Source organism: Perissodus microlepis, chromosome 1 (assembly GCF_051167445.1).
Source record: "Perissodus microlepis isolate ML-2025 ecotype Zambia chromosome 1, ASM5116744v1, whole genome shotgun sequence".
NCBI lineage: Eukaryota > Metazoa > Chordata > Actinopteri > Cichliformes > Cichlidae > Perissodus > Perissodus microlepis.
The window spans coordinates 6,294,437-6,320,039 of NC_140461.1; the positions used below are offsets into that span (position 1 = coordinate 6,294,437).

Genomic DNA, 25,603 nt, shown 5'->3' on the forward strand with positions numbered 1-25,603 from the left:
AGGATAAATGCAGCTTGTAGCATAGAAGCACTTTGAGTGCTCAATTTCAGTACAAAGTGTTGGATTATAACTAGTTAAACTGGTTTCTAATGTAAATCTTACATAATCTGAGTTATATATGGATGCAAATTGCTTCCACAACAACACTTCTATTAATTTGGCAAGTTGGCAGCTTGGTTCAAAGTAATTATTGTACTGATTTTAGCCACCATATTTTTCATATCATAGGCAGCATGGTGGTGCAGTGGCACTGTCACAACACGAAGGTTTCCTTGTTATCCAGCTCCCTCCCACAGTCCAAAGACATGTTGGATTAATTGGTGATTATAAACTGGTCGTGGGTGTGGATGCGAGCATGAATAGTTGTCTGTCTGTCTCTATGGTAGACTGGTGGTCTATCCAGAGTATACTCTGCCTCTTGCCCTGTGACAGCTGGGACAGACTCCAGCCTGTTACGAAAATGGATAGATGATTAGAGGTCATTAATGACCAGTGAAGCAGCAGATTCATGAAAGATTTTTGCAATAATGTCAAACTTTAAATCTGCTACAAAATGAAAAAGCACCATCTCAGGTAAGTTTTCAATGTTATTACATAAGATGCATTTATGCTGAACACATTTATACTGATATAAATATATAATAGCAAACAATGAACACATTCAACTGTTTCTAATTCAACAGGCTTCCAAATTGGAAGAATAAACATTTCCCGTCTTAACATTTAAGATCTTCTAAAATCATTTTACACCAAACTAAAGTAATTGCTGGCACCAGCAACTAACGGGGCAGTCCCATTTATTCAGATTACCAGTTAGGCCGGCTAAGAGGCCAGTTATGGTTATGACTTTACTTAATGTGACCTGAAGTGTTCAAATCTAGCAGATTTAAGCAGATCATCATATTTTAACGACAGAATGCTGTGACTAAGGTAGTACAAAGTCCAGTCTGTTATCCTAATATTACCAGAGCAATACTAGGGTTTATCTGATTGAAACTTAGAACACTGCAAATATTCAACACTCAAAAGCACAGGCTGAAATAAATATCTGCATGATGATGATGTTTGCAGGGATGAGTATCATGGAAAGGATTTTCTTTCTCTCTTTTTAAAATATTTGTGTCTTCCCATCAAATCATCCAGATTGTAAAACCGATAAATCCGTGTGACCTTTAAATCCCAAACATACAAGGAGTCTTTGTCTGTTACAGTTTATATTCTGTCGTGACTTCTGGAGGGTCAGTTGGGATCTCGGCTGATGGTGAACAGGAAGCATTAGAGTGATAGCGTGCCTTTTCTTGCAAATTAATTGTGTTTAAATATAACTTTGCTTTAAATGTTAAAACAAAAACAGAAAATGTAGGGTTTCAAATAATCATTTAAATGGAACAAGAACAAAGTGGGCTAAGATACATTTGGAATTAAAATGGTATTTTGGAAAATTTAAGTGTGTGTGTGGGGTTTTTTTTTGTGGTATTTAACTATATTACCATTTAAGATATGTGCACTACATTTAAATCTACAAAAATAACCAATACATTTTCTCTGGTGAAAGACAAATGCATTTGTTCTATCTCTCAACCCTGTGAACTGGGTCTGCCTGGGGGTTTTGGTGGCTCAGCGCTGGGCTCCACATGCTGCAATAATCCAGGGAGGGTTAGGATAAAGCCTGGCTTCGTCTCACTCTCTGCCTCCTCCCAGATCAGATGAGATTAGGTAAGAGCTAAGGAGCTCTGTGGGAAGGCAGGGCTCAGAAACACTGAGGTTGAAGAAAGGAGGGATGCATCAAGGCAGGTGGTCACTCCTGCAAGAGGAGAAAGCCAGAAAGCAGAGGTGAATCCACTAAAGACAGCTGGCCTGGTTGGTGCAGATAAAGAAGAGGTTGGTGCAAGCTACAGTATACAGAGGCGTGTGATGAAGTATGGTACATACAGTATGACGCTTATTCTCTATGTATTACAGTGTCTGTGCTCATGTGTCTCTTTATAATTATAGATTCAGCTCCAGAGTGAAAGGAACGCTCTGTAGAACAAACAGAAAGTTCAGTCTTTGGCTCAATTGTGTGTTCCAGCAGTAGTAGTTGAGAAGCTGGTGAGGGATCATATCCTTGTTGTTGGACCAGCACGTGTTTAGTCAGTCTCGCTTCGTGTCCTCTTAATGGCTCTCTTTATGGTGTTTTGAAAAGATGTCCTCCTTCTTTCTACAAAACTGCAATCAACAGTGACAGCAAAATGTGAAATGCCAAACTGCAGAGGAAAATTTCAAAATGGTAGAAATGGATTTTGTGTCCCTGACTAATGTATGTTTATTATTCATTCTTCTTTCTGTTCCTTCTTTCCTTGCATAACTGGCATTTTCAGTGTAAGCAGTGTGTGACCCTTTGCACTCTATGATTTGTCCAAGTATTTGAATATCTTTGCTGAATAGAACTGTTTCTGTGACTGCTCGTACACAGTAAATAAACAATGATTAAGTTAACACTGATTGTTGCTCTCTTTCAGAAAGCCATGCTAAGCTGATGGACTAACAGGAGCTGACAGGGGGACTATGTGTTGAGGATTGTCTTTTAAATTTTTAACTACTTGGAGCCCTCTGATATTCATCTTTGGTTGTTGGTGGACGTTGCTTTAGCAATGGGAAGGAAGAAGATTCAAATCACCCGTATCGTTGATGAGAGGAACCGACAGGTGATTGTCTTCTTCCTTTGTCTTCTTAAATGTCTTTAGTTTTTGCGCAAAATATCTTTGCGTTGTTGTTTTATGTCAGTGCTGAAATCTGCTGTGTACTTTAACTGTTGAGAACAGCTTCTAGTTTTAGCATTTATTTCATTGTTATGTTTAGTTTTCGTGATATCTCATGTGTCGATGTGTGGCCCATGTGGCGCTCCTGCTCAGAGCACACTCTAAAAATGTGACGTTCACTGTGCTGATTCCATGATCCCAAAGAGCCGCATAAAAGTAGAAGTGCCATTTTAGTCAGGTACCCGTTTCTAATAAAAAGACACATATTATGTACATGAGCACGTACTGATAGGTTCATTAACACTTTGTAAAAGGATCCTGCACCCAACCTTTTGCTGGTACACTTTTGTTTAAATCTAAGAAGCTCCCAGAGGTTTATTTAAGCTGTTTCACTTTTGAGAGTGTAGTGGTCACAGCTGGTGGCGAGGGCAGTAATTTGGGGTTAGCTGGGTCCGGACAGCACCCTGTCATTAGCAGGGTGGGTCAGTGTTAGGGACACAGTGGCCTTCTCTCCTCACCGTCTCCTTAGGCAGCCACATTGCTGCCCACTGGAATCCCTCTCTGTCTGTCTCCTCTATATATATCACCCCCAACAGCACAACAAATACCAGCCTGTCTGGAAGGAAGGCACAGGCTCTGGAAATAGGGATGTGGCTGGAAAATAAATATCTGGGATAATGTTTATATTTGATGTTTGGTTGTCTTGGCTGAAGCATTTTTAGATAGACACTGCTTCAGTTGTGTGGCGTGCACTATCACTTGAGTCTGCCGTATATTTAGGTTCTTGTACTCTATTTTGGGAAGTTGGTTTGTGTTTTTTTTTTATCTGTCAAGTGCATAAAGTGTTTTCAGCAGTTTTTCCTCTTTTTAATGTATCAGACTATCACACATCATGCACAATATACAGCAATGACTTGGCTGTAGTGGAAAGATGCACTAGTGATAGATGGTGTTTATGCAGCCACACACTCTAAAAGAGGAACAGTGTAGTTTTTGGTAATCTCTTTTCACGTAAATGTATTTGCAAGTTATGCTCAAGAAATAATATCCAGGGCTCTAGACTAACTTTTTGCCATGGGCGTACCGGTACACCTAACTTTTTAAAGTTAGGCGTACCGGCACAAAAGTTAGGCGCACACAAATTTTATAATAATTTATATAATATAATGTGTTTTTCTGGATACACTGTGCTTTTTCAGCATTCAAAGATTGATGACACCGTGTCAGAGCACTGGCTATGCATTTCAGAAGGATCAGGCCTTAACTTAACAGAAAAGTTAGCAATAATTCTTTTCCTATTACAGCTACATCCACTTCTGTCATGCCTAGGCTGCTCACTAGGGCTGGGTATCATCACTGATTTCTATAATCCATTCGATTCCGGTTTTCAAAGTCCCGATTCGATTCAACTTAGCCTCAGACAGTCAGAAATATTATAATTCTGATCATTTATCAGTACTGACTTCATCAGAATTGTGAACATCACAGCAGATGCCTTTGTGTGAAAGTAACTGAGAATAAAACACAGAAAAACATGAAGGAGATTTTCCTGGTCTGGCTTTTTATAGCAGATAACCTTAAAAATATTCTACAATGTTCTGCATATAAAGTTTAAATTTCTTCAGTATTGAACAACAGAAAAAATAGGCTTTCTTGTCCGAGGTCATTTAAGTGAAAAAAAGAAAAAGAAAAGAAAAAGACAGCAGCCGACAGCGCTGTAAACAACGGTAGACTGGTGGGTAATAAGCGAATGAATAATACAGAAAACAGAGATTGGAGACGGGAAACTGTTCTTGAAGTACAGAGAGAGATAGAGAGAGAGCTAGCTGTGCATGGAGTGTGATTTTAATAGTCGTGGAAGCAAAACAGCAAAATTCATGACGACATTGATCAAATGTGAAGCGCAGTTTGCTGCTTCTTTTGCTGCTGGCTCGGTGAATTTTGGTTGCAGAGAGACAAAACCTGCAGCTCAGAATCAGCGCAAAAAGACGTAATCACAGCGCGGACCGGACGCATCAGAATCGCTAAGCTCCGACAGCGTGTCCGTCTACGGGCCGTCGGGTGAGAAAGCCGAGAAAGACAAAGCTGATTCTGATGCGTCGGTTCCGCTCCGTGTTTACGTCTTTGTGTGGAATCCGTGTACCTGCTCTCATTTGCTGTTTGGTTGTTGTTGAAATGGTTTTGTGAGGTTTAATCTGAGAATCTGGCGTTTCTGGAAAAACACAGTTATATTTAAAAGTCGATTCAGGATTTAATGAATTGATATCGCTTTATTCAAGCTACTCACCTCCCACTTCCACCTGCACTTTCAACTGGACCACGGCCAATCAGAGAGGTCCCGCCCCTGACTATCTCTGATCGGTTTAGTCCACGATAGGGGCATAACGTGTGTCTGTTGTTGACCACAGGGAAGGTTGCAGATTTTTTTTTTTTTTTGCTACCTGAACAGTTGGTCGCACGGGTGCAACCAAATATTTTTTTTTAGTCGCACCACTGAAAAATTTGGTCGCATTTGCGACCAAATTGGTCGCAATCTAGAGCCCTGGTATCACTTGAAACTTGTTTTCAGAGACAACAGTGTACAAGTTAACTGACCTTATGCCATTGGAAACTGATTATTTAATGTTGCTGAATTTGCACGTTTGCTCACTTACAAAAAAAAAAATGAACAGTTTGTAATTTTCATGGTTTCATTTTAATGGAGAGGGGCAGAATATGAACCAATGATCCAGAGAGAAAACATTAAATAATAGTTGTTGGCAGCACGGTGGCACGGTCTCACAGCTTGGTGAGAAGGTGAACTTCTGCTAAGATTATTAAAAAATGGAAAACAAAGTGACCATCAGCCACCCACAGTCTGAGCTCTATGCAAGATCTTGCCTCATGGGGTGAGAATAAAAATGAGAAAGTTGGTGGATTAGGCGAGAACTACACATGGCAAGGTTGTAACTGATCTCAAGGCAGTTGGTACCCCGGTCACCAAGCACTTCATTGGTAACACAATATGCTGTAATGGATTGATGATCCCAGCATCCCCTCGCTTGAGAAGGCATGTGTACAGGCCTATCTTAAGTTTATCAGTGAACATCTAAATGATTAAGAGAAGGTTTGGGAGAAAAAAACTGTGGTTAGATGAAAGTTTTGCATAACATTCATTTGCTGTGTTTGTGGAAACACTGAGTATAACCCAAAGAACATCATCCCCACAATCAAGCATGGAAGTGGAAACGTTCTGTTTGGGGGCTGTTTTTCTGCTAAGGGTACAGGATGGCTTCACTGCAGTCAGGGGCCAATGGACAGACCCATGTATAAAAAAAATCTTGGATGAGAACCTCCTTCCCTCAACCTGAACATTGAAAATCGGTCCTGGATGGGCCTTTCAGCCTGTCAATGATCCAAAATAACTGCCAAGGCAACAAAGGAGTGGCTGAAGAAGAAGTACATCAATGAGTTGCCAAGCAGGAGCCAAGAAAGCTAAAATAATTTATAGAGTTTCTGTGAAGAGGGGTGGGCCAGATTCCCTGCTGAGATGTGTGCTGATCTGGTGACCAACTACAAGAAACATCTTACCGCTGTGCTTGCCAACAAGGTTGTCTCTACGAAGTACTAAGTACTCAAGTACTAAGTGTGTTGTAAGGGAATCAAATACTTATTGTACTCAATGACATGCTAATCAATTCATAACTTTTATGTCATGTGTTTTTTTGTTGTTGTTTTTTAGTTTCAGTTCTGTCTGAAGCTGTACAGTTTTGTTTTGTTTTTTTTTTTACAAGTGAGCACACTTACGAATTCAGGACGTGTTTATTTCCCAAACTGTAAGACTGTCATTCAGTTCACCACTATCATTTAATCTTGTTACTGTAACATGTTTGCAAAAACAATTCTGTGAGAATTACTATACAAAATATTGTGACTAGGCACACATTACATTATAGCAGCCCGGATGGGAAGAAAATAAAAATGTTTAGGAATGTTTGTGTGCAAATAATTCAGTCCCAGTCAATGTCTATTTGGCATTCTATACTATAAAAAAGAAAAGTGAATCTACAGTCCATTGAGTAAAATTCTTCAAATGAGGCTTAAACCAGAGACCACATATTTACCCATCTGAGGGTTTACCATGTAGACTATAGTCAAACTAGCTTTACGATGTCAGCTGTCGATAAATGAAAGAAAATAACATTATTTTACTGCAAATACAGTTAAATACTTTGGTAACAGTAAAGATATGAATTTTTTAGGACTTGCAGTTAGATCAAAGTTAGTCTGTCTTATTTCTGCTTTATAACTGTAGTATGTAAAGCAATGACATACTGTATATAATACCAGGATATAAAATGGTTTCCTCACTTCGTGAATGCATAAAACAGGAAAAGTAAAAAAAAATGTCAGAGGAGTGGATGTTTTCTACTAAACAGGTACTGTGCACACAGTTTCTTGAAACACCACTAAGCCATCACTCAAGTTGTATTATTTAGAATTCCCATCAATTAAATAAATTGTTTGAGAGAAAACGATTTTTGTTATTTGACTGTGAATAGTTTAGATTTTTAGCTCTAATAATAACGTGTCCTGTGTCGGTATACATTTTCGTACAACTGGGCTGTTTTGAAAGTTGTAAATCTGTCTCTAGTCCCAATTATATTTTACAGAGGTAATAATCAAGACACTTCCTGTTATAATTCTTGGCCATAATGATGCTTGAGTGTCATGACGGCGTTATGGTAAAAGTGCTCAGAACAACAAGTGTAAAGGAAAGTGTAAAGAACTGAACTACAGAAATAACTATGTAAAAAGAAATACACCTGACACTCAACATTGCCAGAAAGCTTTGAGATGTGAGTCTGCAGAAGCTTCTGGAACTGAAAAGATATGAGTCAGGATCCCAGAAGCTATGACAGAAGTAAGACATACCCAGATAAATACAGATGATTCATTGCAGGGAGTGAGCTACACACCAAAAAAGGGATAAGAGCATGATCCATGTGTGACCTGTGGGTTATGTGTGGGTTTACACTGAGCTGTAAATGGTCCACTCCAAACAATATGTTTTAGCTTTATGGTCTGGAGGAATATGGAGGTGTCAAGAATGACTGTTCTACTTTATAAGCCATAGTGCAATATAACACTACAGTATGAGCTTAAAGGGGGGTTTGACTGTATTTCTGCTGAAAATGTTTATGCACAGCCCTCTGTCTTACTAATAAAGTTGAACACCATGATGGTAATCATTAAGGGAGGTGAAACATTACATCGTTTCTTTCCCCACCTACCTTTCCCATCCACTCCACTCATTCAGTAACATTCCATTAGAAACTGCATTGTTACTGAATTAGTATTTCCAGATTATTACTGCGTTCTTTCAGAAGTGCAGAACTAGAGAACTAGAGATCCCCCACCCCTTGTCTCTTCCTGTTTGACACTTACACACACATTTTAATTCTCTTCTCTTTTCTCTGAAAACTATCAGCCAGTGAACACGGCGGTAGGATGAGCTGACAAATGTATCGCTTGTTTTGGAAGAGTTGTTTAAACACCTAAAATGAAACATTTATGTTAGTGCAGATTTGTATTACTATTGCTATCATTGCACCATACATTCACATCAGAGGCCACGGGGAAAAGCACAGCGGATTACCTGTTCAGAAGCCATTAGATGGACTATTTAGATTTCACTGCTTTAAAAGACTTTTTTTAATATTATTGGGTTATGAAGACAAAAAAATTTAATTGTTACTGTAAACAGGGTTGTTGTTTTTTTTGAAAGATTTATAACATTTTCAACACACAGCACAGAGTACAAAGCAAACGGTGATTTATTACTTCAGACAGAACACATCCGTGTAGCCTTAATTTTATAAATACTCTGACTTTCTTGTGAAAATCTAGAAAGAACCAACAGGTATGACCCTCTATTTGACCTGTTGTAGGTTAGCTATTCTAGGCTGATCTCTGGCTTTTGTTCTTCCAGGTGACTTTCATGAAGAGAAAGTTTGGCCTGATGAAGAAGGCCTACGAGTTAAGTGTTCTGTGTGACTGTGAAATTGCCCTCATCATCTTCAATGGCTCCAACAAGCTGTTTCAGTACGCCAGTACCGACATGGACAAAGTCCTGCTGAAGTACACAGAATACAACGAACCCCACGAGAGCAGAACCAACTCTGACATCGTCGAGGTATGTGGTAGGACGCTGTTGTTAACCTTTTACTCATGTCACTGCTTTGACCTTTGGATAGTCTGTTTGTAGAGACGTCTTTTGGTGGGTCATTTCTTGAAACCTGTTATGTTGCATCACTCAGCACTAATGACTGTAGTATGCAAATACACATAGCATGCTGCAGCTGATTTTGAATTAACACTAATGAAATTTTAGCAAGAATATAATGCTGGGTTGTTATTTCATTGTGCACGCAAGTGCATGGATCGACTCTTGCAGCATTCATTCAGCAGATTAGGGAAACAAATGCCTGCAGTTGTGTTTTAGAAAGATGAATTCCTAGAAAGTGTAACTCCAGAGGATTTGTTTAGCTGCTGCCTTCAGTATTGTCTTCCTCTCTTTGAAATATTGAGAAATAGATTTTCCGTTGCTTATGATGTGTCATTTCATTAAACACATTAGTGCTGATCTTTATAAAGTAAAGGCCAGATGTAAGGGTTGAGTAACACTTGAGGTTCAGGAGAGACAGACAGGCATGCAGCTGTTTCCTTTCATGCTGATTACAGTACAGTACAGTTACTGCATAATAGGAACTCTAAAGGTTATTAAGATTTAAAGTGGTAAAACAAAACTGGCTGAGTTCCACTATGAAAGAAGGCAATAAAATAACTTAAGAGGTCATCTAAGAAAGTCTCTAAACTGGTCCAAATGTTCAATATAGGGAATTTAAAAAACATGTTTGGTGAGCATCAGGAAGTACTGGTACATGTGCAGGGCTCGCAAAATTTCAAAATCCCTGGTAGCCCTTCGGGCAGGGACTCTTCAGTTTTTGGTAGCCCAAAATAAATTTAAGTAGCCCGAATAAAAAAGAGAGCAATTTTTTGATTGATGTTTTGTTTCCGTTACAATATTATACATTAAAGTATAATATTGTAACGGAAACAAAACATTGATCAAAAAATTGTTGAAACACAAATTACAACATTGTATAAAAATTACAATCATCAACTCAAATACTTGGTTCTAATTGAACAGAAATTTCTATGAACTTGTAAGAACTGTGTAGGACATGAATCAGTCTGTGTCAGATCCTGAATTTGAAATTTCCACTGAAGTCACGGGTAATTTGCATTTGCTTTTTGAAGTTTGCAAAGACTGCTAAATTTTGCCAGCGGCAGTTCACTCTTTGCAACATAGTACGCTATTCTAAACAGATTTCTCAGGTTTATTTTTAGTATGTTATTTGCAATTGGTGTTTGTTCCGGGAAAGATATTGCAGACTGAGCAATAATGCACTTCTTGCATTTCTCATGGGTTCTAATGGGGGCCTTTCTTAAAATGACTGGTCCCAGTAACAAAGGCGCTTGTCGACTCAGAAATCGAGGGAAAACCAACAACACACCCGGCAGAACATTATGTTATTTACAGGGGTGCACATAAGTGGTCCGCATGTGCGCATTCGCTGTCAAAATAAAAGACGCGCACCAGATAAGAAGTTGAAACGCGCGTTTGCGTCCATATAAAAGGCAGTGTTTTTGTCCGCTAGAGTGGGATTTTCACGGCACATTCTGCACCACATCTCTGTGCGTTCATCATTTGTTTGAAGCCAGCTCACCTCCTGCAACCACTTTCCCGAGAATACGGAAAAGTGGTTGCAGGAGGTCCGAACCACAAAAGCGCTTCTTTTGTGGTTCGGACTCCTGACATTTCTTTGGAGGTGGAGGAACACCAAATTGCTTAAAGGAGCTTCTTCGACATCTTTAAGAGTTCTAAACAAATGTCTGTCCTCCTCCAGAAAATCTTATGTACGCAAACACGCGTTGCAACTTCTTATCTGGTGCGCGTCTTTTATTTTGACAGCGAATGCGCACATGCGGACCACTTATGTGCAGCCCTGGTTATTTAGCTCGTCATATTGCAGCCACAGAAATTCTTTTGTCCATGAAACCATAAAGCTGCACTTTCTTTTTGCCTTATAGTCTGATTTGTCATAACCTTTCCGTTTTGTGGTAAGCTTTTCTTTGGCTGTCACTTCTTCACCCTGACCTGTCTTATTTGGCTCAGCAGAACTAAAATATATATCCTGCTGCTTTTACACACGCACTCACATAACGCTCAGCGATTCTCTGCGCGATCAACCTCTCACATGTTTAAGCTTGCTGCGGGAGATTCCACTTGTCATGTTTGCATAGTAAGCTAACGATTGATAAGACGATGTCAGAGGAATTGGTGCACAAATTATCGTCACTCACCAATCAGTGCTGTCGCTCTCTATACACAGTTCGCGCGATTGCAAAGTGAAAGCAAAAAACAAGCGCAAATTCAAACGCGATTTCAATATGTCACATATTGACAGTGGCTCACCGATGCCAATGACATAATTACCCAGCTACATTTCCGAAAGAATGCAAAAGCATTGACATATTTTTCCTTTCCTATGATAGCCCGACGGGCAGGGCAGAGAGAGATTTTGGTAGCCCGACTGGAAAAATCGCTAGCCCCGGGACGTCGGGCTAGCGATTTTGCGAGCCCTGATGTGTAAAATGTAACTCAATCCAAATAACTGTGCAGCCATAAAATCCACCTTTGTAAACTCTACTGATGATGAATGTAGCCTGTCATTGAGAATATTCGTTTAACCGTATGTTAATGTCTGCTGGTTACTGTGTTTACTGTGGCATTAAAATAAGTGGTAATTGGACTGGCACTTTCCTAATCTCAAAGCATTTTATTACTATCACAGTCACCCATTAATACAAGCACCTTTTTCTATGCCTTAGTCGTTTTAACCTACGATTCACACATTCATACACGGCGGATACATCAGGGGCAACTTGGGGTTTTGAAGAATAGCTCTCAGACTGAAAAGCCAGGGATTGAACCTGGAACCTTCTGATTAGGAGAAAGAGTAGTGGAAAGTGGTGAATGAGCGTAAGGTAAAGAGTTCTGATTACAAATTCTGTCTATAGCAATACATTTCAATATACACCTGACTCTAAACCAATTCACATAGCAGAACAAATGCCTTACTACGCTTATCTACTTAGTATACTAGTCTACTTATCATTTCGTTTCAGTGTCAGTGTGTGGTAAGACTTGACTTAAGCGGTCAAAGAAGTGCAGGAGACTGATGCTGTCCAGTGTAGCAAGTGATTTATTCACTATTTTGTGACCCAAACAATATTTACAAAGAAACAAAAAAGAAACTCAACTCTATAATTAACTCAGTTCAAATAAACATAACTGAACTTAAATCAATGGAAATTAAGGTCAAACTGCACATGGCTACACTGACCTGAACCTTTCTTCTCAAACACCTGAGTTCTTCTGCTTAAATAGTCCACTTAACCAAACGATTTCTCCTCTGGACTATTCCATTCGGTAGGTAAGATGAACATAATTATATTCAAACCTCTACTGCTACTCTTTACTGGCAACATAAACTCTGTGGTGTAATCAATACATATTACAACAATAAATCTATTTCTTCATAAACCCTCTAAAACCAACTTTATTAAATTATAAGAGTTCTTCCCCTCCCGAACTTGGTCTCTTCCTGTGACCTCAGATGAACCCAGAAGCTATAAAGCAGGAAGTAAAACTACATTTCCTCCTTTTGTTTCTGGAAGACAGGTAGGTAAGGTAAGTTCTAAACAATACAAATTAACAGTTGAAATAAATAATATGTTAACTTAACAAAGTTGTAGGAATTGGTTTAAACCAAGATGTTATATTATATAATCTGTAAAAGTGCAAAACATAAACAAACCCGGGATAGTAGATGTTTGCCTATTGCAGATTACATGTGAAATATGGTTACATCAAAACAAGAATGTTAACTAAGAATATAGACAAGTGGTACTCTCACCCACTTTGTCACACAGTGAAAAAGGAAATACAAAAAAATGATGAAACATAGGCTGGACCTCAAAAGTTCAATTGAGACTGTTCACAGTGATAAGACCCAGCTATCCACCCGTTCTGCTTGGTCCCACAGCGTCATCAGTGTGGTGATGCTGTTGAGACTGGTCCCTGAGCAGCTCTGTTCTGTTTTCATGGCATTTAGTCAGTGTCCCTGCCATTAAAAATGAATGGTCATTGTGACTCATTTTGTAACTGTTTATGTAAGCTTCTAATGTGTGTTTTTCTCTCCGGAAGCCTGAATTTACTGCTCCCACACTCTTTCCTCACACGCTCAGTATTGTTTCCATCCTTTCAGAGGATTAATTTTCATTTTCTTTGGTCTTACACTAATTCAAACCATAACCACTGTCCTCCTAACCTAACTTTAGTTAGACTTCCCAGAACCTTAATCAAGTCTTCAACTTGCAATCTTAAGGAAAGAATTGTATCAAAGTGAAGATCAACCAAACTGTCTTCAGTTTCATCGCTCTTATGTGATCTCATAAAGATAGTTCCACGTGTACACGCTTGGCAGTGCTGTACCAAATGTTAATTGTAAGGAACCCAAGCTTCCCAAACGAATGTATTTACTTCCAAAATGGCTCCACTTACTGGAAAAGAGGAGCTTCGGGTTTTAAGTTTGTTTCAGTAGAGTCTGGCCAAGTCTTTTTCCAGTGTGCTCTAAATTTACTGTTATTTCAAATGTTTCACCTTCCTCGGGAAATGTGACATTGTTTTTCAAGGGTAACTACAGGCACTGTGCTGAAAAGAAAAATAAAACCATAAGCCAGTGCAGAATAGAAACTTGTCAACCTGGAAAGTCTCGTCAAACTCTACAATCACCGAACACTGAATTAATTTTCCATGTGGTGACAGTGGTGGTGGTGGAGGCAGTTAATATGCATCATTGATGTTGCCCATAATGATTCTAAGGACTATGACCCTGTCTATTCTGCTGTTAACCACAAGCAGACACCTGTGACTGCTCTCTAGGCCAATAGGCCTTGATTTGCCTGCTTTGAGCCTTTATTTGTTTATTCCCGCAAATGTCACGCAGACAGACAAGCTGGTTAAAACAAAGCTTAGAAAGTGAGAGGTGTTCTTTTACATATCGGTCAGTCTATTTGCAACATTTAGGCATGAAATTTGACTATGTGTAAAGTAGGACCCCACTAGCTACAACAGTCTTCCCATGTTTGGAAGGAGAAGCGGAAAGCTTGTTTGGATTCATTGTCGTTGTTTGATGGAGTATTATGCTTGCTGATGTCTATCTCTTCAACACACAAATAGCTCGGCTGGTTTTGACACACACAGGAAATCTGCACATGAGCAATGCTACTATAATACCAGCATACTTTGTCTTCCTTTACATTGTTTAAAAGAAAGTGTAGGGAAATGTTTTGATGTAAAGTTTGAATATTTCTCAGTATGTGATCAATCTTAGCAATACTTCAGATATTTCTTTCATATTTTAGGGCACATTTTTTTGGAAAGGGTATCCATGGCATTGATTTGGATGAACTAACTGACAAGCTGCATTACCGGCTTCATTATCTTGTTGCGTTACTAAGCATAAAGTGGAAACATCATACCTAAGGGTATTAATAAACTTCCCCTTTTCAACAATACCATAAAGTCAGCCTTCCATTATTAGTGCTTTAAAAGAATAGATGAACATTTAGAGAAACGGTATTAGTCCATTTCGTGTTTGAATTAAATTAAAAGAGTGATATCATTCATACTTTTGCATGGTAACTTTTTACCATACAAAACCCAATCTTTGTTTGTGTTTTTTTGCCAACTCTCATGGTGTCAGTAAAGCTCACGACACAATAAACAGGAAGCCATGAAGTCCCTGCCTTAAAAAAAACATTTTTTTTCTTTGCACGTAGGATAAATTTGACTTTTAAGCACATTCAAGCACCAGCAGTTATTCATAAATGTCACAGAGTATGCAAGGGTTGGGTGCATATATCCATATGGCACAACAGCAGCAACTTCCTTAACCATTAATAACTAGTAATTATTTGACACAGGGCTGACATCTAAAAAGTAAAAATGTCAAATATGGCAGCAGATAACCTGGTATAAATGAGAGCATATTTTATAATCTCCAAAGTTCCTGTGGTTGGATAAATTCTTACACATGGTTATAATTTAGTGTTCAGGAAATCGGGAAATTTTAAACTAATAAAACAGTTTTGGCAGCAGAACAAGGGGTTCTGCTGCCTAATTAATCACTCGGATTACTAACTGTATACTTCATGAAAGTACAATTTCTTCACATTCAAGTACAAAGTGGCTCCTGTAAGCTATTTAAAGGCACAGTTCACTGAAATTACAAAAACAACTGTACAAATATTCCCGTGGATAGGCCTTCTCTCCATGTACTTGGTTCTGATGGTGTTTCAAAGAAACTTTCTTTTCCATGGATTGTGTTCATTCCACAACCAGAGTAATTCTGCAAACCCTATACTCCATGCCTAACAACGTGTTTGCGATAGACTAGCATACACTGTTACAAGCACTAGGCTTTTGAAATGTGTCTCCATGTGTGTAGATGAAAATATAATGTCAACCATAAATGGAGGTGGAAGCAAGCAAACCTGTAATGATAATGGCCTGCCAGCTAAAACAGCTACAAAGTCCTCACTGTTCAGCTGCTATCACTAACAGATTACTTTTGTCATAATAATTGAGACAAGTTTGTGTCCAGCAGACTTGAGTTTCAACAACAACAGAGCAGTTGTCCAAGGTATGCAGCAGTGCAGCCCTGTCAGCCTGCAGAGCCCAGAGATGAATGAAAAGCATAACAGAAAGAGAACGCTACAACACAGTGAAACCTGGCACTGTGGCAAAACGCACAACAGCTGATTTGGTTTGGTTCTGTGTGACAGGATGCTTCATGTGAAAGCAATCTGTGAAATGTAAGTGTGCCTTTCAAAGTATGCGAGCTGTGCGTTTTCTCTCTGCCAGAGATGCATTGGATCACTCGTCAAGCACTCCCATGCCTGGCCTATTCTTAGCCTATAGGGCAATCACCCGACTGGAAAAGACTCGCTCCAGAGAAAGAGGGGGTCTTATTTTATCTGTGATGTTGCCCCGAGAGCAACAAGACGTCACCCTCACATGTCAAGATGCTTAGTGGTGCAGCTCGTGCCTCATGGTGGCAGTGATCCAGATGCCTTTGGAGATCTACTAAAGCCGACTTTGACATCTGAGATGATAAGGACACACATACACACTGTCATATCCTCTAACAGCCACTTTAAGATAGTGCCCAGACATGATGTAGTGCTGTGAACCAGCATCTGTGGAGATACATACTGTGGGGTACTGTATCCACTGTCACATCTCTAATGAAAGCTGTTTGTTTAATTCTTTAAAACTAGTATGTAATATTCAAAGAAAGTATGTAGTCAGATAATTGATAACAGCTGTTGCAAGGTCAAGCACAGGGCTCACCTGAGTCAGAGAATGATTGCAGACTAATAAACGTCTGAGCGGAGCAACTAAAAAAGCTCATGTCAAGCTCGTGTCTCCTCACATCATTAATAATAATTACACATTCATTATATGCTTAATCTCATTGCTGGAATGGTACATTTTGCTCTGGTATTGTGTCACATATATTTACAAGGTACTGTGAAGACTTACAGTGCGTATACATTAGAATGCCAGTACGTTAAAGCTTTAAAGCAGGCAGATAGGGGCTTTTCCTGCATCTTTTTTTGTCTGTTGTTAATGTGACACTTGGACCAGAATAGATATTAGTGTGATCATTTGATCTTAATCAGCAGCTAAGTCAAGGCTTTGTGCCAGAGCTTGCTTTCACACGACAGACATTAGTCTTTGAAAGCACAGATGAATTTTTAAACAACATTCCTGGCCTTCTTGTTTACAGAAACACGTTCCAATGCCTTTATCTCAATATAGGTTATGTGTCACAGTGTTTTCCTTTGGTAGTCTTGCCAGAAGACAGATGTATAATATTTGCAAATGTATTTGCAAATGTCTGCACCAGACTCTTTGTATTGGACATCATTTGTTTGCTGAAAAAATGCACAGCATGATGGTGGATAGTCAAAGGGTTTTGCAGCAGATCTGCAAATTTGGATGCATTTTGCATCCTTTTTCCTTCTGTAATTTACATCCCTTCTGTAATTTACAGCATTTTCAAATCGCTGATGGTTACTGTGTTTGAAAGCTGTCACTTTGAATAATTACAAGTAATTGGTAACCCACATAATATACTGTAATATCTCTTCCCATAATTAGACAAAATAACATAGTTGTCAAACAATAGCATCCAACAAACAAGCAGTCAGACAGGATTAGTTAAAGCTTGTGTTGAACTGAATGGTCAGAAAATATGTGCATTCTTTGTCATTCTGTTTAGCTTGAATTTACTAGAACTGAAATGCAGCAGCCAGTGGATTGTACAGGAACTGAGTGAGTGACTTTTTAAGCGGTCAGTGCTTGTGGAAATAGATTTGTGTGTTTTTAAAGCTTTAAGTAAGTACTAGTGTCTGGGAATGCAGAGCACATGTGTTGGGCCAACAGTCAGCTGGGTGGTGTGTTGCCCTGATGGTCCTTTTCATTTCACGCTATGACGTGAGATGAGCAGAGATGAGGTGATGGATACCAGGGAAATTATGTAATTGTACAGGCTTGCATGATATTGGCATGATTTTTGTTTATTTATTTATTAGAGTGACTCATCTGCCAAAGGCCAGGTGCTGAAAATGACCAAATATCAGTTACTCGGTCTGTATTTCAAACTAGTCATCTAAACCTAATCATTCAAAACCAGCTTGCAGTGCAAATGCCATGCTTCACTTGATTTTATGTACAGTGGGAATTACATATCTTCTTCTATTTTAATGCATGACACATGTTGATGTTAAATATTTGAAATGTACCATCACTTATTAATGTGCTTATGGAGGCCTATAATCCACTGGAGAATTACAGCATCTTTTAGCTCATTGTTTTGTTGTTACAGGGTTTGTCAGTCTTATTTTATCCCAGGCTGTAGAAGACGGGTCTTTCCAGGAAAAAAAAATGTCTGAAGTACTTGTTAAACAAGTTAGCATCAAAAAAGATGAATAGGGCTGCATAGTGAACAGAATATTCAGATACTGTTTGTCCTTAAGTACATGGCAGAGATCAAAGTACTAATATGAGAGCAGCTCCAGAGAACTGCTGCTCAATGAACAGTTTGTCTTTTTCAGACCATTCTCTTTATAATGTAGAGATGGTTGTGTTGGAAAAACCCCAGTAGATCATCAGTTTTGCAATACTCTGACCAGCCTATCTGGCACCATGTCCAGAGACGCTTGAGTCATCAGTCTTCCCCATTCTGATGTTTACTTTGACCTCTGGGACGTCATTTTGACGATGTTAACATGACTACATGCAGTGAGTTGTTAGTTGTTAGTGTCAGATATTTGTTTTAATGACTTTTGTAACTAAAAGAGTGGCAAGTGAGTGTTTAATAACTATAATAATTGAAGAATGTTGATGATTTGTGATACTCGTCTTAGCCTTTACCATGAATGGAATTCCAACCCAAGATTTAGTTCCTATTCCAAAGTACAATTTTCTTTACCAGCACTGCCTTTGACAGCACTGTAGAGCTTTGTCTAAGCTACACTGCCAGTAGTAATATGACCCTCCACAGACACAGGAGTTGTGAATCTAATTTGATGGCTCACTCTCAGTGACGCTCAGGGATCCATTAACAGTCAACTCTTTGCCTTTTATTTCCCTGTCTGTCTGCCATACATAACTAAAACCATCGAACTACATTCAAAGTTGTTTCTGGCATGCTCTAAAAAACATATGTGTGTGCTCTGGTTCATTATGTTTAAAAGGTTGCTACAGAAGATCAGCAAGTCTTCTTTATGGAGCAGCCTCTCTTTTGAGGAAGAAAACCCGTAAAGTGCAAACTACACAGAGCAGTGGCTTCAAAAGTCACAAAGTCTTCACAGTAAATATGGAGGCAGATAATATTTGTCTCCACAAGGTGCTATACTGCTCTAGAGCTGAGATACTGAGACATTAAAATTTTCTCACCTTAGAAACTGAAGCTGAAATAGGTGTTGATGAGGTTCAGTGTCACATCAGTGTCTTCCAGTAAATAATCAGGCACGTGCTTAAATATCTTGCTTAAGACCACTTTACAGTTTCATCTTGTTTGTCAGTGATTGTGCAGATTAAGTACCTTTATTCCCACAGTGGTGCAGCTCAGAGATGAGGTTTATTTTTATGTGTGTAGACTGAGTAAGAAACTGTGTACAAAAGGTGAAACACATTAAAAAAAAAGGCTAGTGTGAAGTAAATGGACTGGTTCCTATACAGCGTCTTCCGACGTTATCTGAGCACTCAAAGCGCTTTACACAACTTGCCTCATTCACCCAGAGCCTGTACTTCTTTACTTAAGTAAAACTGAAAACATTTTTTAACACTAATATCTATACTTAGTTACAGAATGTCTGCACTTTTGCCACCTCTGCGACTAACACCTTGCCTGAGAAGTCTGTATAGAAATATCACTATCTATGCATGCTCAAAGGTGTTCTCCATGCTCAGTGCATCAGGAAAAAAAGGTTTTGACTATAAACCTGTAAATTTGTAAATGTGTTCTCAGTGTCTGAGAAGCAGCTATGTACAGTGAGCGTTACGAGACTTGAATCTGATTTCTAGTGTTCTCAGTGGTCAGTTACCCTTCCTGATTTCAACCATATTGAACACAGGGAGCAACCAGATCCATACACATCCTGTTTTTGGTAGTACCTCAATTTTAATGTTCCACAATCAATTTATGTACTGACTATGCATACTCTTTCTCTTCTGTCTCTACTCTCAACAATCAGATTATCTGGGGAAATGCTCATTAAACTGCATGTTTTTACTAATTTTAACCTTTTACTAAAGAACTGGTGGTGAAAGGCTTTTGTTTGTTTGTTTGTTTTTTAACCAATGCTTACCTGTTTTTCCCTTTTGTTTTTTTTAATACTACTCCTTTATAACTATTTCACCTACAGGCCCTTAACAAGAAGGAACACAGAGGCTGCGACAGCCCTGATGCTGACGCATCCTATGTCCTCACTCCTAATACTGAAGAAAAATACAAGAAGATTAATGAAGAGTTTGACAACATGATGAAGACTCATAAAATTGTAAGTTGCGTTGTTTGTTTTTTTGTTGGTTTTCAACATTTTGTTTAGTGACTGTTCCCACCCCCATTTTCTCTGTAGGGTCATTAATTAAGAACCTTCCACTCATATATCCTCCATCCACAGTCTGTGGTGATAATATGTGTGATCATGCTCACAGACACAAAGATGAAGACAATACAACTGATAAAAGACAATTGCATTTTACCAGTTCATGCATTTCATTTTAATGTTGATTGGCTCTTTTTGTCTCTTGCTGCCTTCTTAGTCCACAGGCCAGCAGCAGCAGCATCAACAGCACTTCATGCATGTAGCACCAGGCAGCATGGCCTACAGTCACAGTGGAGGAGGAGGGGCAACTTCCCAGGCACTAGCTGCAGCCACAGCAGCTTTGGCTGACGGTGGTATCCTCTCCTTACCTCACTCGCACCTCCACAGAAACATAAACTCTTCACAAAGACCCCCGAGTGCTGGAGGTGAGTAATATGAACTTTCTGTTGTTCTTTGGTAACTAAAATTACTGTTAAACTGCACACTGAGCCGATGACAATAACTCAGAGGAGACATGAAAATGAATGTGTGCAAGGATGTCCAGATAAGCCTTAGAATTATGAGTAGAAGAGAGACTATGTAGAAAACTATGTCTTTTAATTAGACAGTATAGTAGTTTTTAATGGAGATGCAGGAGATGAGCCATGCAAACATTCTGCGCAGGAGGAATTACTGATTTCCATTGTATTTATTTATTTTTTTTAACATTGATTTGAAGACAGCGTATCTGATAAAAACAACAGTTTGACTGTTATTGTACAGAAAAAGCCCCTGCTGGGGAAAATACATTTGAGCAGATGGAAAGTGAACGATCTAAAGCAATCTTACTTAAAGCTGCAGTCGTATTTAAAATCTTACTAATAAGATAAAAAGATGGATGCATGCAGAGAGGTTCTTAGTGATTGCAGAACATTAAATGCGAGAAAAATGTAATAACGGATCCTAACGAGTGTGTTGTGTTTATCCTCAGGTGGCCTGCAGGGCAGTTCCGAGCTGGCTCTGCAAAATGGATCTGGACCGACTGGTATGTATCCAACAGGAGTTTAACAAACATGCTCTGACATGTATACTGCATACGCACAAACACAACTCCCTGCATATGGAGCAGTCTTTGCAAGCTTGTTTTTCTTGTGATCCCATGTGAGCAGCTGCATGTGTTAACTGTGTGTGATCTGTTTGAACAAATAGTTATTTGTTTTCTTGATTTTCTTTCTAGAGGCCTTAAGGGATTAAAATTAGCCAATAAATTACAAAAGAATGAAATATAAGAAAGAGGTTCCACAGAAATAAACATAATTTTTCTGCTTTCTGTTCTGATAATTAGTTCATGGCTCCTCTGAGGTTCTGTTAGCGCTTCTTAAAATAGTGGGAGTTGATGTAAGATGGTGATGGATTTGCTATTGGTCAGCTAAGGCCAGTGGATGTGGGATGTGTTCTTCCAGGAGCCTGGCTGCACCTCAGTTTCATCCCTCCTGGTTTTTGTTGCTGCTCTTCTGCCCTTATGCTTTGGTCCACAACCCTTTCTACAAACTGTCTTTGCATAATCCCCCTCCTGCCATGTCCGTGCTCTCCTTCTCAGGAACACTGCCATTATGTAATGCCGAGAGAGAAAATATGAATTATTCATGATTATCTCCTGTATAATATATAGCTGTACTTTCTCCAGTCTGCATGCAGAACTTGGCTGTGGACATGTTGATTTAATGGATCTAATACATGAGACTGTAATACCCCACTCCATTTTCAAGTGCATTCCAAAACTCTAAATATTTAAAACTTGTGCTATATGCATGATGCTTTCCATTAACAAAAAAATATCCTTTGCAAAATTCTTACAAAAAGTAGCTAGAATCAACACTTAAGTGAAAGTTGGAATTGAATTACCATCACTTCTTAACATCCTCCACACGTCTGTATATAGTGAATGGATTTGGAAAGATCATACCATCAAAATCTCCTCCTCCTCCTCCACCTCATGGGAACAGCATGGTCCCTACCAGCCGCAAGACAGACCTCCGGGTCGTCATCCCCCACTCCAAAGGAATGATGCAAACACTGGTAAGTGTGTTTTCTTTTATATTTAAGACCAAAACAAAAAAGCCTTTATAATGAGTAATATTCTCAAAAATGTTACCTAAAGCTTTATGTATTTATTTAGGTCCAATACAGAACAATAATCAAGCTTGTAACATGTGATGTAGTTTTAGTTTTGACTGGAACTAGGAAGAGTCCTCTAGCTGCTGACAGCTCTATAAAACTATGAACCTTTGATTCCTGATCTGGATTTTATTAAGAATCAGAACAGTACATTGTGTTTTCTAAGCCTGTGGGATGCTGGAGTCAGGCATGAACAGGGTAAATATATGACACAGATTACCACAGAGTGGGCCAACAACTTTTGAGAACAATTGGTTTGACACTATTTGGGGCAGATGGTTGGTGGTTTTACAGATGAAATCATAGTTCCTTTGAAGAACGGACAATACTGGCAAAAACTTGCATGCCTCATTTGACCAACTTCACTGCTACTTCTTTATAGTCCCTTCCAGTAGACTCAACAAGATTCAGTCTTATTGTGAACTAACACTCTTTTGATTACATTTAAGGTTCCCGTAATCTCTTTAAAACACACGTGGATGTGCAGAATCTATAGGCAAGGTGCAAAGTTCTGGTTGTGGTCCACTTCTAGTCAGATTTTTTCTTTTGGAAACACTAGGATTTAACCAGTAGCAGTAGGCTTTAGGTAAAATTTCTGTGTGGAGAGTAAAAGGGGAGTGAGACCTTAGAAAGCCCAGATATCCACTGGCTACGCCAGAAGCTGTGAAAGATCGCCCATTATACTCAGAGGCTGAGTCAACAGACTAGCTTGAAGGGTTTCCAGACTGATGTTTGTCACACATTTGACTAAATGCATATATATCTCATCATAAAATCTATGACCCAAATTGGCGTTCACACTAAATAGCAGCTTAAACTAACACAGAAAAGAATGTAAAAGCTTATTAGTTCAAATTATGCCCCAAAGTTTTGGAAAACAACAGCCTGTTCATCTGAAAAGACCGACAGTTTGACTAAGTTGCCAAGTCATATGCCTCTTTGTGAGGGCAGTGCGAATTCTTTATGGAAGCTCAAGTCTTGTTTAGACTCAGTACCAGTAGAACAGAAATGCAGAAATAATATATAGTGCGAAAAATTGGGCATAAAAAAGTGCTTTAAAAGCTGCATGGTACACACAGTTACGGTTCTTATATACGTGACATCAGAGCACCAGTTCATGGTTGTGTAAGATGACTTGGAAGACTGTAGAAGGAGTCTGTTTTCCTTTCTTAAGATTCCACATTCTGCAGCTGTGCCGGGTCGCTGAAGTTATTGATTTGCCCTTAACTCTCCTACTGTTGCCCTTTCCTCCCACACTGTGCTCAGACATGATGTAACAATTAGTAAACAATGGAAACTGACACTCTTTTCTTTGTATTTTTCTTTTTATGGTGACCGACCAGCTCCATTATTCTACTGGTTGTGGTTTCCAGGGGATTTTTACATATTGCAGAAGGATATGAGTTTCTATTTTCTGGTGTTCTAGAAATGAATGTCAAGGTCTTTTCATAGAAAAAGGAAGAGTTTCACATATGTGCGATATAAGAAAAGAATATCCGGACTATTTAGAAATGAATAGTAAAATAAATCTATATTAAATAGAATTTAGATTACAAATTCAGAACACATTATAGGTAGCTTTTAAAGTTTTAATAGCGATGTTTAATGTCACTGAAATTCAGAGTGACTAAATTTCTTTTGGAGAAGTGATGAATCAGCAGCCATTCATTCCACATTAAGTAATCATAATTCCTCATCATTCTGTTGATCTTATCTGTTTGTCAATTATCGGTGACAAATAATTTATTGTTGTCATGTTTGCAGGAAACAGAATCTGGCAGAGTCTGATTTAGTTTTCAGGAACTGTGCTGAATGGGTTTGCAGTCGTTTGAAGCTGGAACACTTAGAAAATCCGAACCATGATACGGCTAATGCCTCCACCCTGTTTAAACCAACAGAAGAAGCCACTCATATTTTTCTTTCTGCTTTTCATTCACTCCAGCAAAAGATGTTGTGTTGTGGTCTCACAACTCCTCCTCAGTGTGATCATTTTGAAACTGCCTTTCACTTCCTCCTGTATGCATGTGTGCACATGTTAGTGTAAGCGGCATGCTTTGTTTAGTGTGTTTTGCACAAACAGGTGAAAACAACAAAGCAAAAACAACTGAGGAGGTCTGCATTTCTTAACAGGATGTCTGTGTCTACTACTCACTACCATGATAGCTTTAACTTGGATTCTGTAGTGCATTATCTGTAGTCCACAAATGCAAGGACACCATAGAAAACACAGGGAATGAGACATGTATGGGTTGGTTAACCCATTGTTTTTATGTTTGCTGAGCAATGAATGACCTGGTTCAGGGTGACGTGATTGAAAGATGAACGAAAAACAACTCCTAAATTCAGTGTGATAAGTTGAGTTCATGAGCCACCTGTTCTGAACCGATAGGCTATTTTAGGACAATGAATAATTAAGAATGAATTACCTGCTGCTATTCAGTTGATATTTCAGTTGTGTGTTTTTTAAAAGCAGAGAGCCAAATAAATTGCATTGATATCGCTTTTTGGAAAAGAAGAGGATTTCATGTCATTAAAGGAAACTGACTGATAAATTAGACTATCAAGTCTTGGGTTAAACATAAACATTCAAAAAGTAAATTTTTTAAACTAAATATCTTAAAAACTAACTGCAGTTTCTGAATAGTTAGTGGATTTCTGTTCGACTTCTGTCTTTACAAAACATTCAGTTTTGTTGAGAAGAATGCAAATCCTTGCTCAATTCATGTGCAACTTCTGCTAGCACTATGGGAAGTGTAGGAAATTCAAAACTATATATTTTGAACTGATTAATGTTTTTTTGTTTTGTTTTTAAAACAGTGGATGTGAGCTTATACTGACATCTTGTGGTTGAAATGGGGCATTACAAGTCTAGTTCTAGCGAACACTATAATTGCGATCTAAGCACAAAAAGCAACAAACTAAGAGAAGACTAACATTTCATGAGTGAACTTAGTGACTTTATGTCTTTGTTTATTATTTGTTTTCAGAATAACCAAAGGATGAGTAGCAGTCAGTCCAGTCAGCCTCTTTCCACACCAGTTGTCTCTATCACCACACCCAGTCTACCCCATCAGAGTCTGGTCTATGCTGGCATCGGCTCTGCCTACAACGGTACAAGTTCTTTTTACTATTCGTGCTGTGTTTCTGTAGTTACCTTAGCCCTGCTGACCTCAATATTTTACAGTATGCCCCTCCAAAAAATCAAATAAGAAAACAGTGTACATTGCCGTTTGTTTTAATTGGTTAATGGAATTGCTGAGTTAATTAGGTGGTGTTAAAGTTCAGCTCTTTTAGACAGTTTATAATGGTATGACCAACTGTATCAGGGCAATTTTTAAAATAATTTCCTCTATTTTTGTGTGTATTCCATTCATTTAACATAAACACTGTTAGATCTTTAAAATAAAAATAAC

At 38.7% G+C, this 25,603-nt stretch overlaps 1 protein-coding gene across 2 annotated transcripts in view; it reads left to right on the forward strand.

Annotated features, from left to right (window-relative positions):
• LOC146393217 (myocyte-specific enhancer factor 2A-like) overlaps positions 1 to 25,603 on the forward strand; it is a 49,135-nt gene that overhangs the window by 19,724 nt on the left and 3,808 nt on the right. The window contains exons 1-8 of one of the 2 annotated variants that reach the window (XM_084927981.1): positions 1,659 to 1,881; positions 2,502 to 2,687; positions 8,713 to 8,916; positions 19,851 to 19,985; positions 20,251 to 20,458; positions 21,004 to 21,057; positions 21,955 to 22,091; positions 25,178 to 25,301. In XM_084927981.1, the coding sequence (XP_084784107.1) occupies positions 2,634 to 2,687; positions 8,713 to 8,916; positions 19,851 to 19,985; positions 20,251 to 20,458; positions 21,004 to 21,057; positions 21,955 to 22,091; positions 25,178 to 25,301 (916 nt within the window). In that variant the 5' untranslated portion in view covers positions 1,659 to 1,881; positions 2,502 to 2,633. Of the gene's footprint in view, positions 1 to 1,658; positions 1,882 to 2,501; positions 2,688 to 8,712; positions 8,917 to 19,850; positions 19,986 to 20,250; positions 20,459 to 21,003; positions 21,058 to 21,954; positions 22,092 to 25,177; positions 25,302 to 25,603 lie in introns of those variants that run through there. The other variant, XM_084927971.1, reaches the window with a different exon arrangement.